The sequence below is a fragment of the Armigeres subalbatus genome, chromosome 3 (genome assembly GCF_024139115.2).
Source record: "Armigeres subalbatus isolate Guangzhou_Male chromosome 3, GZ_Asu_2, whole genome shotgun sequence".
Classification (NCBI taxonomy): domain Eukaryota; kingdom Metazoa; phylum Arthropoda; class Insecta; order Diptera; family Culicidae; genus Armigeres; species Armigeres subalbatus.
In genome coordinates, this window is record NC_085141.1 from 108,427,126 (window position 1) to 108,441,043 (window position 13,918).

Below are 13,918 nucleotides of genomic sequence, written 5' to 3' on the forward strand. Positions count from 1 at the left end.
GGCTTACCTAAAGCCCATCCGTGCCGATTCCTCGTCGAACGCCTCCAGCTGCTTCTCGTGGCGCTCCCGAAGTAACCGAATCCGTTCTGCTCGTTCCTGGTTGAACTGTTGCAGTTCGGTTTCCATCTGTAGGCAAAAAAAGAAAATTATTGAAGCAGGTTCCGGTTCAGAGACGTGACTAGCTTAGTAATCTATCTTTCCAGGCCTTTTGGAATAAATAAGAGGTGTGACCTCAGGACGTGTTACAATCAACTCGGGTAGAGTTCTTAGTGATGAAAAACCATAAACCACGATTAGTAGAAAACGACTTGTGGAAATGTATCGAGCAACAATGGGTGGGTCTCCAGCTTCCCAACGATATTTTCTTTTGTGTGGATTTACATAGCATAGGACTATCTGGGCTACAAACTGTCAACAGGAGGTACATCCTGCAAGGGATGAATCGATACAAGTAAATACCAGTAAATACTCGATATGTACGTTTGATTCGATATCAAGTACTTTTGGAATCGATACTTTTATATCCGATACCAAGTAAATACCGAATTATAGTAGTTGAATCAATTCAGTACCTCATCAAAAATCTATTAATTTTAATAAACCTCTGTTTAACACCTGTTGTAATAATCTTTTTAACCTTTTGTCTGTGCTCTGGGGTCAATATGACCCAAGGCCACTTTGAAAGGCTGCCATTTTTTAGTTTTCAACCGATTCTCATAATTTTTGGTAGTTTGGTAAAGCTCGCGGAGATATGTCCCCTATGTGCAAATGGTGCTTGGAAAATCTTGAAAATAAGCACAACAATGTACTTTTATCAAAAAACTTACGTTGTCTGTGCTCTGAGGTCATATTGACCCCAAATAGAAATTGTTTTTTTTATGGAGGTTTACTGGCGGGACTCTGAATAAAGTAGAAACCTCTGCACCAGGCCTTTGATGATACCGTAGCAAAATTCTATTCGAAGCAGTTTGCCAGCCGTACACGAAACATCTCATCCAAGAAGACGCTGTTAGTGCGTCAATGCCAGATATGTAACGCGGCACCAAGCAAAAATAGTCAACATGTGATACCACTACGACAGGATATGTCTTTGATTGCCATCTCAGTGCTAATGGTGTAAGCCAACCCATCGCATCAAGATCACATATCCGAGGGGAGGGATATTGACCCCAAATTGAAATTGTTATAACTTTTTTATTGTTTGGCCGATTTCGAATTGGGCTTTTTCGAAAGATAATTTAATGGCACATTAGAACAGTCAGAACAAGAAATTGCATCTAAATTCAACGATTATTTCGTCAATAGTGTCTTATCCATTAACCGATCTATCGAGTTAGTGGATGAGCCTGATGAAATAAAACAGCCGATAAATATTAACTGTCGATTTCATTGTTTTCACCCCATTACTTTTGAAGAACTTAAAAACATTTGCTTTTCTTTAGGTAAAACGGCTGGAGTTGATAATGTTAATGCTAGAGTTATTCAAGATTGCTTTCATGTCATTGGACGCAACTTGCTGGACCTTATAAATGAATCGTTACAAACTGGGCACGTGCCGCATGTTTGGAAGGAATCACTAGTGATTCCAATACAAAAAGTTGCTGGAACGATTAAAGCCGAAGAGTTTCGTCCCATCAACATGTTGCATACATTAGAGAAAATTTTAGAATTTGTAGTTAAAGGGCAGCTAATTACACATTTAAATGGTAATAACTTGTTAATACCGGAACAATCAGGTTACAGAGAAGGTCATTCCTGTGAAACTGCATTGAACTTGGTATTATCTAAATGGAAGGAAAATATGGAGCGTAAAGATACTATTCTAGCTGTGTTTTTGGATCTCAAACGCGCTTTTGAGACAATTTCTCGGCCCTTATTGTTGAAAACTGTTAAGCGCTTTGGAATTTCGGGTTCTGCACACAAATGGTTTGAAAGCTATTAGCCTGACAGATCCCAACGGACTGCTTTCAATGATTATGTGTCGTGTAACGTGGAGAATGACCTTGGTGTACCACAGGGAAGTGTATTAGGGCCCCTTTTGTTCATTATGTACATTAATGACATGCGACGGGTCTTACGTTATTGTGATATTAATTTGTTTGCTGATGATAGTGTAATATTCATTGCAGCTCAAAATCTGGAGGAAGCGATTGAACACTTGAATGAAGATTTGCATTCTTTAAGTAGATGGTTGAAGTACAAACGGTTAAAATTGAATATTAGTAAAACAAAGTACCGTGACATGCCCTATTACCGTGGGGTTAAGGACGTGTCCACAATAAATTCGCTATATAAAATTCAATTTGTAACAATCACCCTTGAAAACTATGTCACTTTAAACAATATTAAATACATTTGAAGGGAAAAATATGTTTGTACTTCAACTCATAAAAAAATTAAGAAAATAGTATTCGACATTTGACTTATGAATATGCCTAATACCGCGTACATTCCGAAGAAGATTCCAAATACCGCGCAGAAAATTGCCTAATACCGTGCCCTATCAAACAAGCTCAAATGATGAGCTTAAGAGCACATTTACAATAAAATGTGTAAATAATTGAATCATATACAAATTTCAATTAAATTATTAGGTCATACATACTAAAAAACGTCATAAAAATTTACTATTTTACACAGATACCTACTGGGAAAAGAATCATTTCCTTGGGAAGTTAGCAATTTCTCAATATTGACGATTTAAAAGCGTTTATTAATTTTTTTTTTTTTTCGAGAGTTGACCAGTTGTAGTCTTAATAGACTGGTATCTCGGCTGGGCTCTCCATGTGATACACAATACTAGCAGACGACTCAAGCTATGTTGCTCACTAGGTCACTGCGGCCTGGGTTTGTATTGTGATCATACCGATACATTATTCTTTCTATCTACAGTCTGTCAATTATAAACCGAACAAATAATGGAAGCTCAACATGTACATAGATGTTTTCTGAATAAGTAGTTAACATGTAAATTTAATTATTAGTTACTTGGAGCCGACATTCAATACCTAATAGTAGTCTATGTTGACAACGGGTGGTACTGTTGCCATTTCCTAGTAACAATTTCGAATAAAGATGTAATGATATCATTCTGGTAGGGTAGTTTCAAAATAGATTAATTTAAGTACTATTGTAATGAATGGACATATTGAAGAGCTTCCTTTATTTTAACACGGTTGAGTATCGGATGTTTGTCAATACGTCGTCGAGTTAATTGTATCCTATCAGTCACAGTAATGTCATATGTTAAAGTTTCAGTAGTCTAATAGTGATCATTATACAAAATTTCTGTCCAGTTGTTCCGTAATTGCTTTTTTTTTTGGTCAAGTTCTATTCCCTTTTCTAATATTCAAACCTTTATTATTTATTAAAATAATGAGGTCTAAAATTCAGTTATTCAGATTCAGGGTATACAATATTCAATATAATAGTGGATGAACGCATCATATGGTCTATCCTCATTTCCGTAAGTGGTCAAGTTATTAGTCTTGTAGCAATAATAGTGGTACTAGTTATTCTCTATCTTGTGAGTGCAATGGTCTCAATTAACTATTCTAAACAGAACTCTGTCTCTTGGCTTTCTGTCCACCGATGGTCATGTATTTATTTTCGTTTTTTATTATTTATTTGATATCTTTAAATTTCAGTCATTTATTTTACTATCGGTCATTTATTTTATTATAAGGTAAAGGTCAGCGAATTTGTCTTAATGAGAGAAACACTAAGTCATGTCCCCTATATATCCGCTAATTTTTCTAACTAACCTAATAGAAGGAAGGGAGAAACAGTTTTTTTTGCGTTGATCCATGCAGCTAGAGAGACTAAAATAAAAAGATTATCGAGAAGATATAATAGATACATTCACTATCTCCAATGCCAAATTAGTAAATCTACAAATTCTACTTTTCACTACTAAAATTCTACTTCAGCTATACGAGTACAAAATGAATTATTGTTAGCTACTACTACAAGTATAAATAGATGTATGCTATTTGGATAAGCGTTTGTTTCAGGGTCTTGTTAGTATTAGAGTTATGTTAGTTAGACCCCTACTGAGCCCTGCCGGCACCTCCAAATTTACCAATAGACAGTTGTTGTTAGATCGTGCGACACTAACCATTAGTTAACTTGGAGGCATGGTACCTCAAGTGTTTGGTATAACTGTTGACCTTAAGATGTGATAAAAGTTTCTCTACGGAGCTTATTTTCAAACCATTACCATTAAAATAACGATATTCTTGTGAAGGAGATATAAAAAAATGGAAAAATATCTTAATTTTTTAATTTAGTGTTGAACTTAACCTTTGTTTGAAAAAAGCACTCTATTAAACAACAAAAATAAAAATAAAATAAAAATCTATTTAAGACACTTGAAATATCAACGTCAAGCCCCTTATCCATGGACAGGGATTTAAAAGCGTTTATTAATTTTAATAATTTACTTCACATTTCTTTAGGTTTTAGATAGATGATTTCCAATCGAGTGTCTAAGTAGATTTGAAGACAATGGGAGGATTTGTATTCAGATGAAAAATACTCTACCTTCATTTCTAAAGGAAACTGCACAGGAAAAATATTTACGTCTATAGTCTGTGGTAAATATCGCATAAATGATAGGTATTGTATTCGTATGTGCTGAGCGACACAATAAAGACGATTTGTATGTATGTTCATTAGATGTATACCATCTTCAAGTCATCCAACAGAAGTTTTTCTTTGAGGAAGTATTGGAATAATACATATTGCAATATGTAATTCATCTGAATGATGCTTCCCTAGTAATCCTACGCATAAAATGTCGTAGATATTTAATATGAATGTTTCAATACCTATACGATATTGTCTAGTGGTCTATGTATTCAATGTGATGGTTACGTTTTATTTTTCTGAGTATCAACTTCACGGTATAGCCTAGTCACGGTATTAGGCACTACTGGCGAAGAAGATGGCCTAATACCGCGACAATTGTTTTTATCAATAAAAATGCAAAAACAAGAAATTTAAATACCATTTCAGTACCCAGCTCATTTTTTATAACTGTAAAACTGGGCTCAATGCGATATTGGAAGTAAATATCATTTAAAAATCAAGTTACAAGACTTGGAAATATAACCATAATTTTAAGCGTTTTGCTAAGCGGATGCAAATTTTGGCTGGTCAAGTCATACATTTTCACATTTATTTTTTAGCGCCTAATTTACGTCACAAATAACCACAATAATAATTTGCTAACATTTTCTGATATATATTTGTGTATTTCACCAAATAATATGATGTATATGACAGACAGTACCTCTATATTCATCAATTTGGATAAAATCCACGGTATTAGGCAATGCGCGGAATTAGGGCAGGTCACGGTATATGGTTATTTCGCGAAATCGTTCAATTGATAATGTCTCTGTGAAAATTGATGACGAGACACTTGATCGAGTATGGAATCCTCGACTGAAAAACGAATTAAATACAGCTAGTAAAATACAGTTGTACAAATCAATCATCTCTCCTCACTTGGACTTTTGTCCTTCCATTTTGTTTTTAGCAAATCAGACACAAATATCGAGATTGCAGCGCTTGCAGAATAAGATTATGCGTTTGATTTTAAGATGTAACAGATTCACTTCCTCAACTTTTTTGTTGGATGCATTGCAGTGGCTCTCGGTGAAGCAAAGAATTGTGTATTTAACAATAGTGTTCATTTTCAAAGTAGTAAATGGTTTGCTGCCTCGATATTTGTATGATCGAATTGAAAGAGGAAGTGACATTCATAGATATAACACTAGAAACGCGGAAGATGTAAGAACACCCAACTTTTTGCATGGAGCTTCACAAAATTCTTTGTTTTTTAAAGGTATCAATTATTTCAATTCGATGCCTACAAATATCAAACGTGCGTGCAACGACATTATCACAATTCAAGAGACTTTGTGTTTCACACGTAAAAGCTGTATTTTAAGCAGCTACTTAGTTGACTTTTTAAAAATCATTAATTATTGTATCTTAACGAAGTTTGACCTACGGATATTTTGTTTGGACAATTGTGTTTTTCAATTATCGAGGCACTAATAAACTAATTTGTTCGCCTCGATGATGATGATGGATTTTATATTTATTGACGTAATTGTAATTTGACCTTTTTCTTGTGTAGTCTACAAAAGTTTGAGTCTCGCGCGCGTAAAGCAGATATGAATGATTTTTAAATTTATGTACAGACTTGCGCTTTTTCAGCTGTTTCAATGATTCTGCGGATTAGTAATAGGCTATCTAGTGTAGAGTTTGGTTTCCGCGGTTGATACCGAAACTTTTGATATCGACGGAGCGGTAACACAAGTTTTGATTTTGTTGACAACGACATAGTTTATTGGATTATTATTGATGCTTTCGAGTGGCTAACGTTACTTGTAATAACATGAAACGCGATTCTTGGTGGAACTTTTGAAATCTGTGCGAGAGGTATCACAAGTTTTGCATTTTTATGAACTCGAAGCATCACTACTGATACTTATGAGAATCTGTAGATGAAATAAACAGTTTTTTACATTTATTATTTTTGCTTTGCTGGATAGTAATGGAAAGTTATGAAATTTATATCTGTGATGGTAATCAGATCGTTTTTGTTTTGTTTTGCAAATCTGATTAAATTGTTGAAAAATTAAATTCAAATAATTATCTTAAAGATAAATCGTCTAGCTCAAACCTTTGTAGGGGTATGTGGCGGGACCACCATCATCATTATCATCGTATTTTATATTGTACGCAGAACGCAGATCGCGCAATCATGGAAAAGTTTGATTCCGCTTTCTGCGGGAGACCAAATTTAAAGTAAAGCCTTCGGTAGGCTCGTGTTTTATATTGGACGCAAGACGTTCAAGCGATCAAATAAGTGTTTGGTTCTACTTTGTGCGGGTGAGTAAATTACTTCGACATAACATCGCACAAAATAATTAGGCCGGAACAAATTTTATCATCTTCTTCTGTGAACCCCCCCCCCCCTACCCCTCAAAATTTCGTGCTCAAATTTAATGTTTTGAGGAAGGATTTTATTTTTTTAACGGAAAAATAAAAAATAAATTTATAGAAATTCTTTCGAAACACCTGAGAGGGTCTCAACAACTTGAGCACGGCAAAAAACCTGATTATTCGGCAGCTCTTATGCCGCACTTATGCCGCAAGCCCTGGGGAAGCCCCTTATCCTCCTGACCCAATCGTGCCATTCCTGCCATCGACCAGCAGACGTCCCGGTCCTGTGCTTGGGTCAGAAATTGGGATCTTCCGAACTCCTTATGTCGGCAAGTTCTTCTTCTTCTTCTTATTGGCATTACATCCCTACACTGGGACAGATCCGCCTCGCAGCTTAGTGTTCATTAAGCACTTCCACAGTTATTAACTGCGAGGTTTCTAAGCCAGGTTACCATTTTTGCATTCGTATATCATGAGGCTAGCACGATGATACTTTTGTGCCAAAGGAAGTCGAGACAATTTCCAATCCGAAAATTGCCTAGACCGGTACCGGGAATCGAACCCAGCCACCCTCAGCATGGTCTTTCTTTGTAGCCGCGCGTCTAACCGCACGGCTAAGGAGGGCCATCATGTCGGCAAGTACTCTCAGCCAATGAATTCTTCTCTGCCTGATAGTGTTCCAATTTGCACCCCAGCCGTGGTGTCGTACGATTTCCATAAGGCGGATCATCGCAGTATTACCGAAGTGCTATCATATATGGATTGGGAACACATTCTTGATCCAGTGGACATTAATTCTGCTGCAGAAACTTTTTTTCACATCATGTACATCATCGACAGGCATGTCCCGAAAAAAATCCGTTCGATCTGACTCTCGGATCCCGTGGATGACGAATGCTTTCCGGTCGCTGAAAATATGTGAGTAAGCTGCACTCAGAAGTTACACGAAACACCGTACGTTGCCACTCAAATTTCACTATGTCAGTATCAACCACGAGTATAAGCGGATCAGTCGGTATCATTTCCTACGCTACCAAATAGGGATACAGCGACTACTAAGATCTCACCCCTTCTGGAACTACGTAAATGAACAGCGCAAAGAGACTGGATTTCCATCGTTCATGGTATTCAATAGTGAAACTGCAAGCACCCAACAAAGTACCTATATGCAACATGTTCTCAGATTAATTCGCCAGTGTGTTTGAATTCGAAGAACTACCTGTGGATGTCGTGACCACCGCTGCCAGCAACGTCCCATCAGCAAATCAATCGCTCTGTGATATCGGTGATATCAAGAGCGATGTCTAAACTTAAGACTCCATCTTAGCCTGGTTCTGACGGTGTTGCATCGATGATTCTCAAAAAGAATATCACCTGTCTGCTTGAACCCCTTCTCCTGTTATTTCAATTCTCTCTATCCAGTGGCACATTCCTATCTTGCTGAAAGAGTGGAAAGGTTTCAGGTCTACAAAAAGGGGAGCAAGCGTGAAGTGAACCATGCGGTATCACATCGCTTAGTGCAATAGCGAAGCTTTTTGAGCTGGTTGTCATGGACCCGCTGAATGCCCACAATGAATGCAAACAATATCTATGCGCCGATCAACATGGGTTTACAGCTGGCCGTTCAACAACCACTAATTGGCCAAGCATAATGGATACGTTTGCGTGCGTTTACACGCAGCATTTAATAAGCTGAACCACGAAATTGCAATCGTCAAGCTTGACAGTCTTGGAGTCGGCGGAAATCTCCTCGATTGGTTTCGATCTGACCGGACGCCAGCTGGTGGTTGCTTTGGGCGATTGTCGCTCAGATAGTTTCAGCGCTTCATCTGGTATACCGCAGGGCAGCCACTTGGGACCATTAACTCTCCTGCTTTACTTCAACGATGTTCACCATGCCATCGCTGGACCAGGGTTATCCTTTGCGGATAATGTGAAGATATTTCTTCGCATCTGCTCAATAGCCGATTGTCAATCCCTCCAAAACTAGATCACTGCATTTGCCAACTGTAATTCGGTAATTAATTTTTCACGAAAGGAGCTGATCTGGTTTAGTTACTCTCTTCTCGATACGACCATCGACCGAGTGCACTGCGTGAATGATTTGGGAGTTCTTCTGGATTCGCAACTTACATTACATTTACCCAGCACATATCCTTTGTTGTCGATAAAACGACCAGAACGCTTGGCTTTGTGTTCAGGGTGTCAAAAAATTAAAGCTTGAAGGCACTCTACTACTGTCTCGTTCGATCGACGTTGGAATACAGCTCGGCGGTGGGGTGCCATTACTACAACAACGGATCGGAGCGCATTGCGCAAACTACCATGGATAGACCCATTCCGCCTCCCTAGCTACGAGGACCGCTGCCAGCCAATCGATCTTCTTCCGTTGCGTATCCGTGGGGACGTAAGCAGAGCACTGACCGTCGCTGATACTATACAAGGAAGGATCGATTGTCAAGACATTTATGCAAGGAAGGACCAGGATCGATTGTCCAGACATTTTGCGACAAATTAAAATTAACGTGCAACATAGACCATTGCGGAATAGCATAATGTTGAGACTTCACTTTCGCCGCACCAACTAGGGGAACCCGGGGCAAAAAGGACATCGGAACGAGAAGGACACCCTTTGATTTATCTGTAAAATGTAATATTATAAGCATAATTGATGACTTCTTAACTTAGCAGTCTTATAATGTAATATTAATCAAATTTTGCATTAAAAGCTCTGAATAATGACATCACATAAAATAAGGATTTTCGAAGGGCATTTTATAATAATTTTGGGTTACCTATTTGTAGTTGAAACCAAGTTTACATTATTAATAAGTACACTACCTTACTGACTTTGGCACATGCATCTAAATGCACTATTGACAATCCGGGGCAAAAAGGACACCACTATCAGGGGCAAAAGGGTCACTATTTGATTTCGCACTTTGCATTGAACATAACATCGAACACAAGTGGCAAACTGTTGTTCTTGTGATTTCGTAGGGACCTGTCGAGGATGGTACGTGGTATGAATTTCGTCGCGGAAACAATGGTCATCATTCAGCATGACCGCGGCAATAAAAGCGGTGAACGTGTCCGGCATGACTGTGAAGCGAGCCGCCACCCAGCATGTCTGTGTTGCTCGTCGAACGCTGAAGAAATAGTTGAAGCATCCGGATCGAAAGATTGTGGCTTTGATCGCTTCGAACCTGTGTTTAATCCACAGCAGGAAAACGAGTTCGTTCAGTACGTACTCAAGATGGAACTCTTTGTACTGCCGATTTGCGTCTTCAGGAGCTTGGCTTACCAGCTGGCGGTAAAGAACAAAATTAAACATCCGTTCTCAAACCGAGTTTCAACTGGCAAGTGAAGAATGGTTACACGAATTCTTAAGGCAACGTCTGCTGCCCGCGCTGCAGGATTCAATTATGTGGCGGTGTAGGTTCTTCATTACACCTTCATTTCGATATGTGTCCTTTTTGCCCCTAGGTGACCTTCTTGCCCGCTCCTTTTTTCAATGAAAAAAAAAACAATCAAAACATTTTTTCATATTTTGCCCACTTTTATCATATAATTCATATCAACATCGATGTAGTTTTGTTGATAGCAATCTACATTACATTTTACGTATGATAAACGTTTCCCGTTACGCTGGGATATGGATACTCTGAAGTAGTGCGTAACGGTGTAAATCCGGTCATATCGCCAGGCTCGGTTAAACATTGAAACTGACAATATGACGTCCCTAACCCCGAATCCCAAGGTGTCAAGCGAACCGTGCCGAGGGGATGAATGGCCTGGGGGGTGAAACAATTAGCCAGGCAGTTAACGGAGCCTATAATGCTGGGTAGACACCTTTTTTTGTGGTGCATTACGGAGAAAGATCTACCACACTGTGCTCTAGTTCTTACTATTCTTGTTAATACTTATGAGTGATGGTCGGAAGTGTATGGAACGACTACAATCTGCTTTTAGATGACCCACCTTTTGCCACTTTTGGATGGAGTCAATGGAGTAAATTATAAAAACATAACTCAATCTTAGCTGGTTTTAAAGCCGATGACATGAATCTCAAAGCTCCAGAGCGCTGATTAATTAGGAAAGAAGCGGATACGAATTTGCATTTGGTGGATCTGCTGAACCCTCTGACTGATTAGAACTCTGTGTAAAGGTGAGATTCAGAAATGCCAAACGCAATGAAATCAGATCTCTGTGCAAAAACGAATCCGGAACTCATAAGAAGACGCAAAAATATGTTTGAACTGCAGTACCGATGCATGGTCAAAATCAGTATTATCCCACTTATTGTTGAGCCGAAACTGATTGAGGGGCGCGCCTTTGAGAGTTGGTATAAGCCGTTTCTGGAAGGGTATAAATAACTGTACACCTTAATCTAAAGAGGCCTTACATTAAGCTAAGAAAATATCTGAATAAAAAACGACTACTTCATTTCTTCTCAATAGAAATGGAGCAGAAAGACATGCACTAAACAAATGACACGGGTATACTACAAAAGTTCAATAAAATGGACGCAGTGGTTCATCCCGAACAAAAAAAAATGATAAACGTTTGATTTAGTGGTGTTTCAACCATGTAATTGTCCAAAATGCTTGAGGTGACCTTTTTGCTTTTTGGTTTGAGCAATGCGCTGAACACGGGCTATACAGAAAGTGTTGGCATCAGAGAGTGGTGGCATTAGTATTCGACTATACCACTTGACAAAAGATGCGCTTCGCAGTACTTTTGTAAATGTTTTTCGTCGTTACATAGTAGCTGACGCGCAAATGCATAATAGGTTTATTTTAGTCCCATGACAGTAATTTGATTTTTTGTATCACATTGTATCACATGTGTATCATATTCTGTTATTTAGTTATTATTGTAGTTTTAGAATCACCATTAGGATTACAAATAATCTGTTGATGTACACCATAAATAAACAAACACACAAGAACTTCACGGAATCCAAAACTGAAAGCACTCGCGTTTTCAAGGGCACCCCATTCAAAACAGAAGCCACGCACTTTCTTGACACCCTGGGCATAGTACATCCAGTGTGCTTGCCACATAAGATACATACTCATGCAGTGGTGGGCATAGGAAAGCTTATAGAATACTGGAAAAGCAGGCCAAGCTCCAGTTGGAATGTAGAGCCATTGAAGAAAAAGAAATACTATCAAGTATCAGTGTTTATAGAATCCTACAACAAAATCTCAACTATTGAGCCTTTTTTTCTTCTTTATTAAAGAGGCTTTCAGCTCTTGGCTGGTTCACCTCTGGAGTACTATTGAGCCTTCATAATCGATCTAATTCGATTTATATTCTGTACAGAATAGTATCTTTTTATTTATTTACTACAAAATGATTATGCTCTAAAAGGCGTTAAAACTAAATCGACTGTTTTTTAATATATTGTTTGTTATCCATTGTTTTAAGCAAAGGATGTTGGTCCAATGCATTAAACAAAAAGAGCACGTTGAATGCAATGTTGCATATCGCCAGTTGAATCATAAACGATTCTCTGCCATGAGTCTGATAATATGATTTAACTCGCGCTATTTATTTACGTTCGGCAGCTTGTCCAACGATTATGGATAAAGTCCGTTGTGCCAAATGGCTTCAAGGAACAAAAACGAGTATGCAGCAATATGTTTATTTACGTTCGGCAACTCTTTCAATTAAAAGATTCGGTTCGAACCAATCACAATTGCTTTAAAGTAACGGTCAAATGGCCTTTATGCCAATTTGCTTTTAGGCATACAACTCGTTATGCCAAATGGCATTATGCCATATGGGCTTCCCGCACCGATGAATACTGGATTACGCTAACCAAAAAAAAAAACAAGAGTTCGGCTTGTTGCCCGGTGCTGGGAATTTGGTTTCATCAGTACCCGCTAAGCTGCGGAGGACGTTGGGGGTCCTTCGTAGCTTAGTAGGGAAAGCACCTGTCTAGCGTACTGGGGTCGTGAGATCAAACCCCACCGAAGGGCCGGTTACCCTCCAATACATTTTCCGAACTAAATCTATCACATGTTGTGCATATGCATAATCGAGTTTCAGACATGGTAATTTCCACTCCGGGTGGCTTAATACCCGGCTATATGCTATGGCCTATATGGCAATTAACTTTGAATGTACCAAAAAAGCTTTGAGATCCCTAATGACGGGTTGAAAGAATTTCTGGGAAAACATTAGAACGCGTCTTCGCAATCCAAAATCACTGTTTGTGTAGAAAACTGGGGAAAGGAAAGTTACATTTATCAATCACGATTAATTACCTAACTTCATAAATGTATCATTCAAAACTAGTTACCTAACGCTTGCCGGGTGGCTATACCGCGGCACAGCTACCGATAGACGCGCATTATTAGTTTTCGTTTTTTCCTCTGGATAATAAAAACAAATACGTTCGTGACGCAGGGTCCAAAGCCATGCGTATGAACAATTTGATAAATTTAACAAAATCTGTTTTCAAATCTTAATGGAAATGTCGAAAATAAAGAAGTGACGGTTATATCTCGGGTTTATTTCATAGTATGAAATTGTATCCGATGATTCTTGTTTGAATACAACAAGTATAATACAGCTCGATATGTAACTTTGATTACGGGACAACTTAGATAGCGAAAAGAAGTAAAAGCCAGCCATTGAACACTTAAGTTTTAGATGCGCTTCAAAAAATCCGAGTTCTACCGTCTACGATACTCACCTTACTTTCCAGCAGAGCTCGCCGTACGCTGACGCGATCCTCGAGTTCCTTTCGCTCACGGTCTCGTTGCGCCTGCGCTTGCATCCGATTCTTGCTCTGGTACGCCGTCAGGATCTCCAGCTCATACTGCAACCGATCCTTCAGCTGATGGCATTCGACTTCCTGACTTTCGTCTAGCCGCAAACTCTGCTTCTGCAGCATGTCGGCAATACTTTGTTCATACTAAAATGTAAGTTGATTTCTTGTAGAAAT

General features: G+C 38.5%; 1 protein-coding gene across 3 annotated transcripts in view; it reads right to left on the minus strand.

The window, feature by feature from the left end:
- LOC134221175 (serine/threonine-protein kinase Tao) overlaps window positions 1-13,918 on the minus strand; it is a 44,132-nt gene that overhangs the window by 3,125 nt on the left and 27,089 nt on the right. For all 3 annotated transcript variants that reach the window (XM_062700368.1, XM_062700367.1, XM_062700369.1), the window contains 2 exons: window positions 13,667-13,888; window positions 8-126 (listed from right to left, as the gene is read on the minus strand). In XM_062700368.1, the coding sequence (XP_062556352.1) occupies window positions 8-126; window positions 13,667-13,888 (341 nt within the window). The remainder of the gene's footprint in view (window positions 1-7; window positions 127-13,666; window positions 13,889-13,918) is intronic.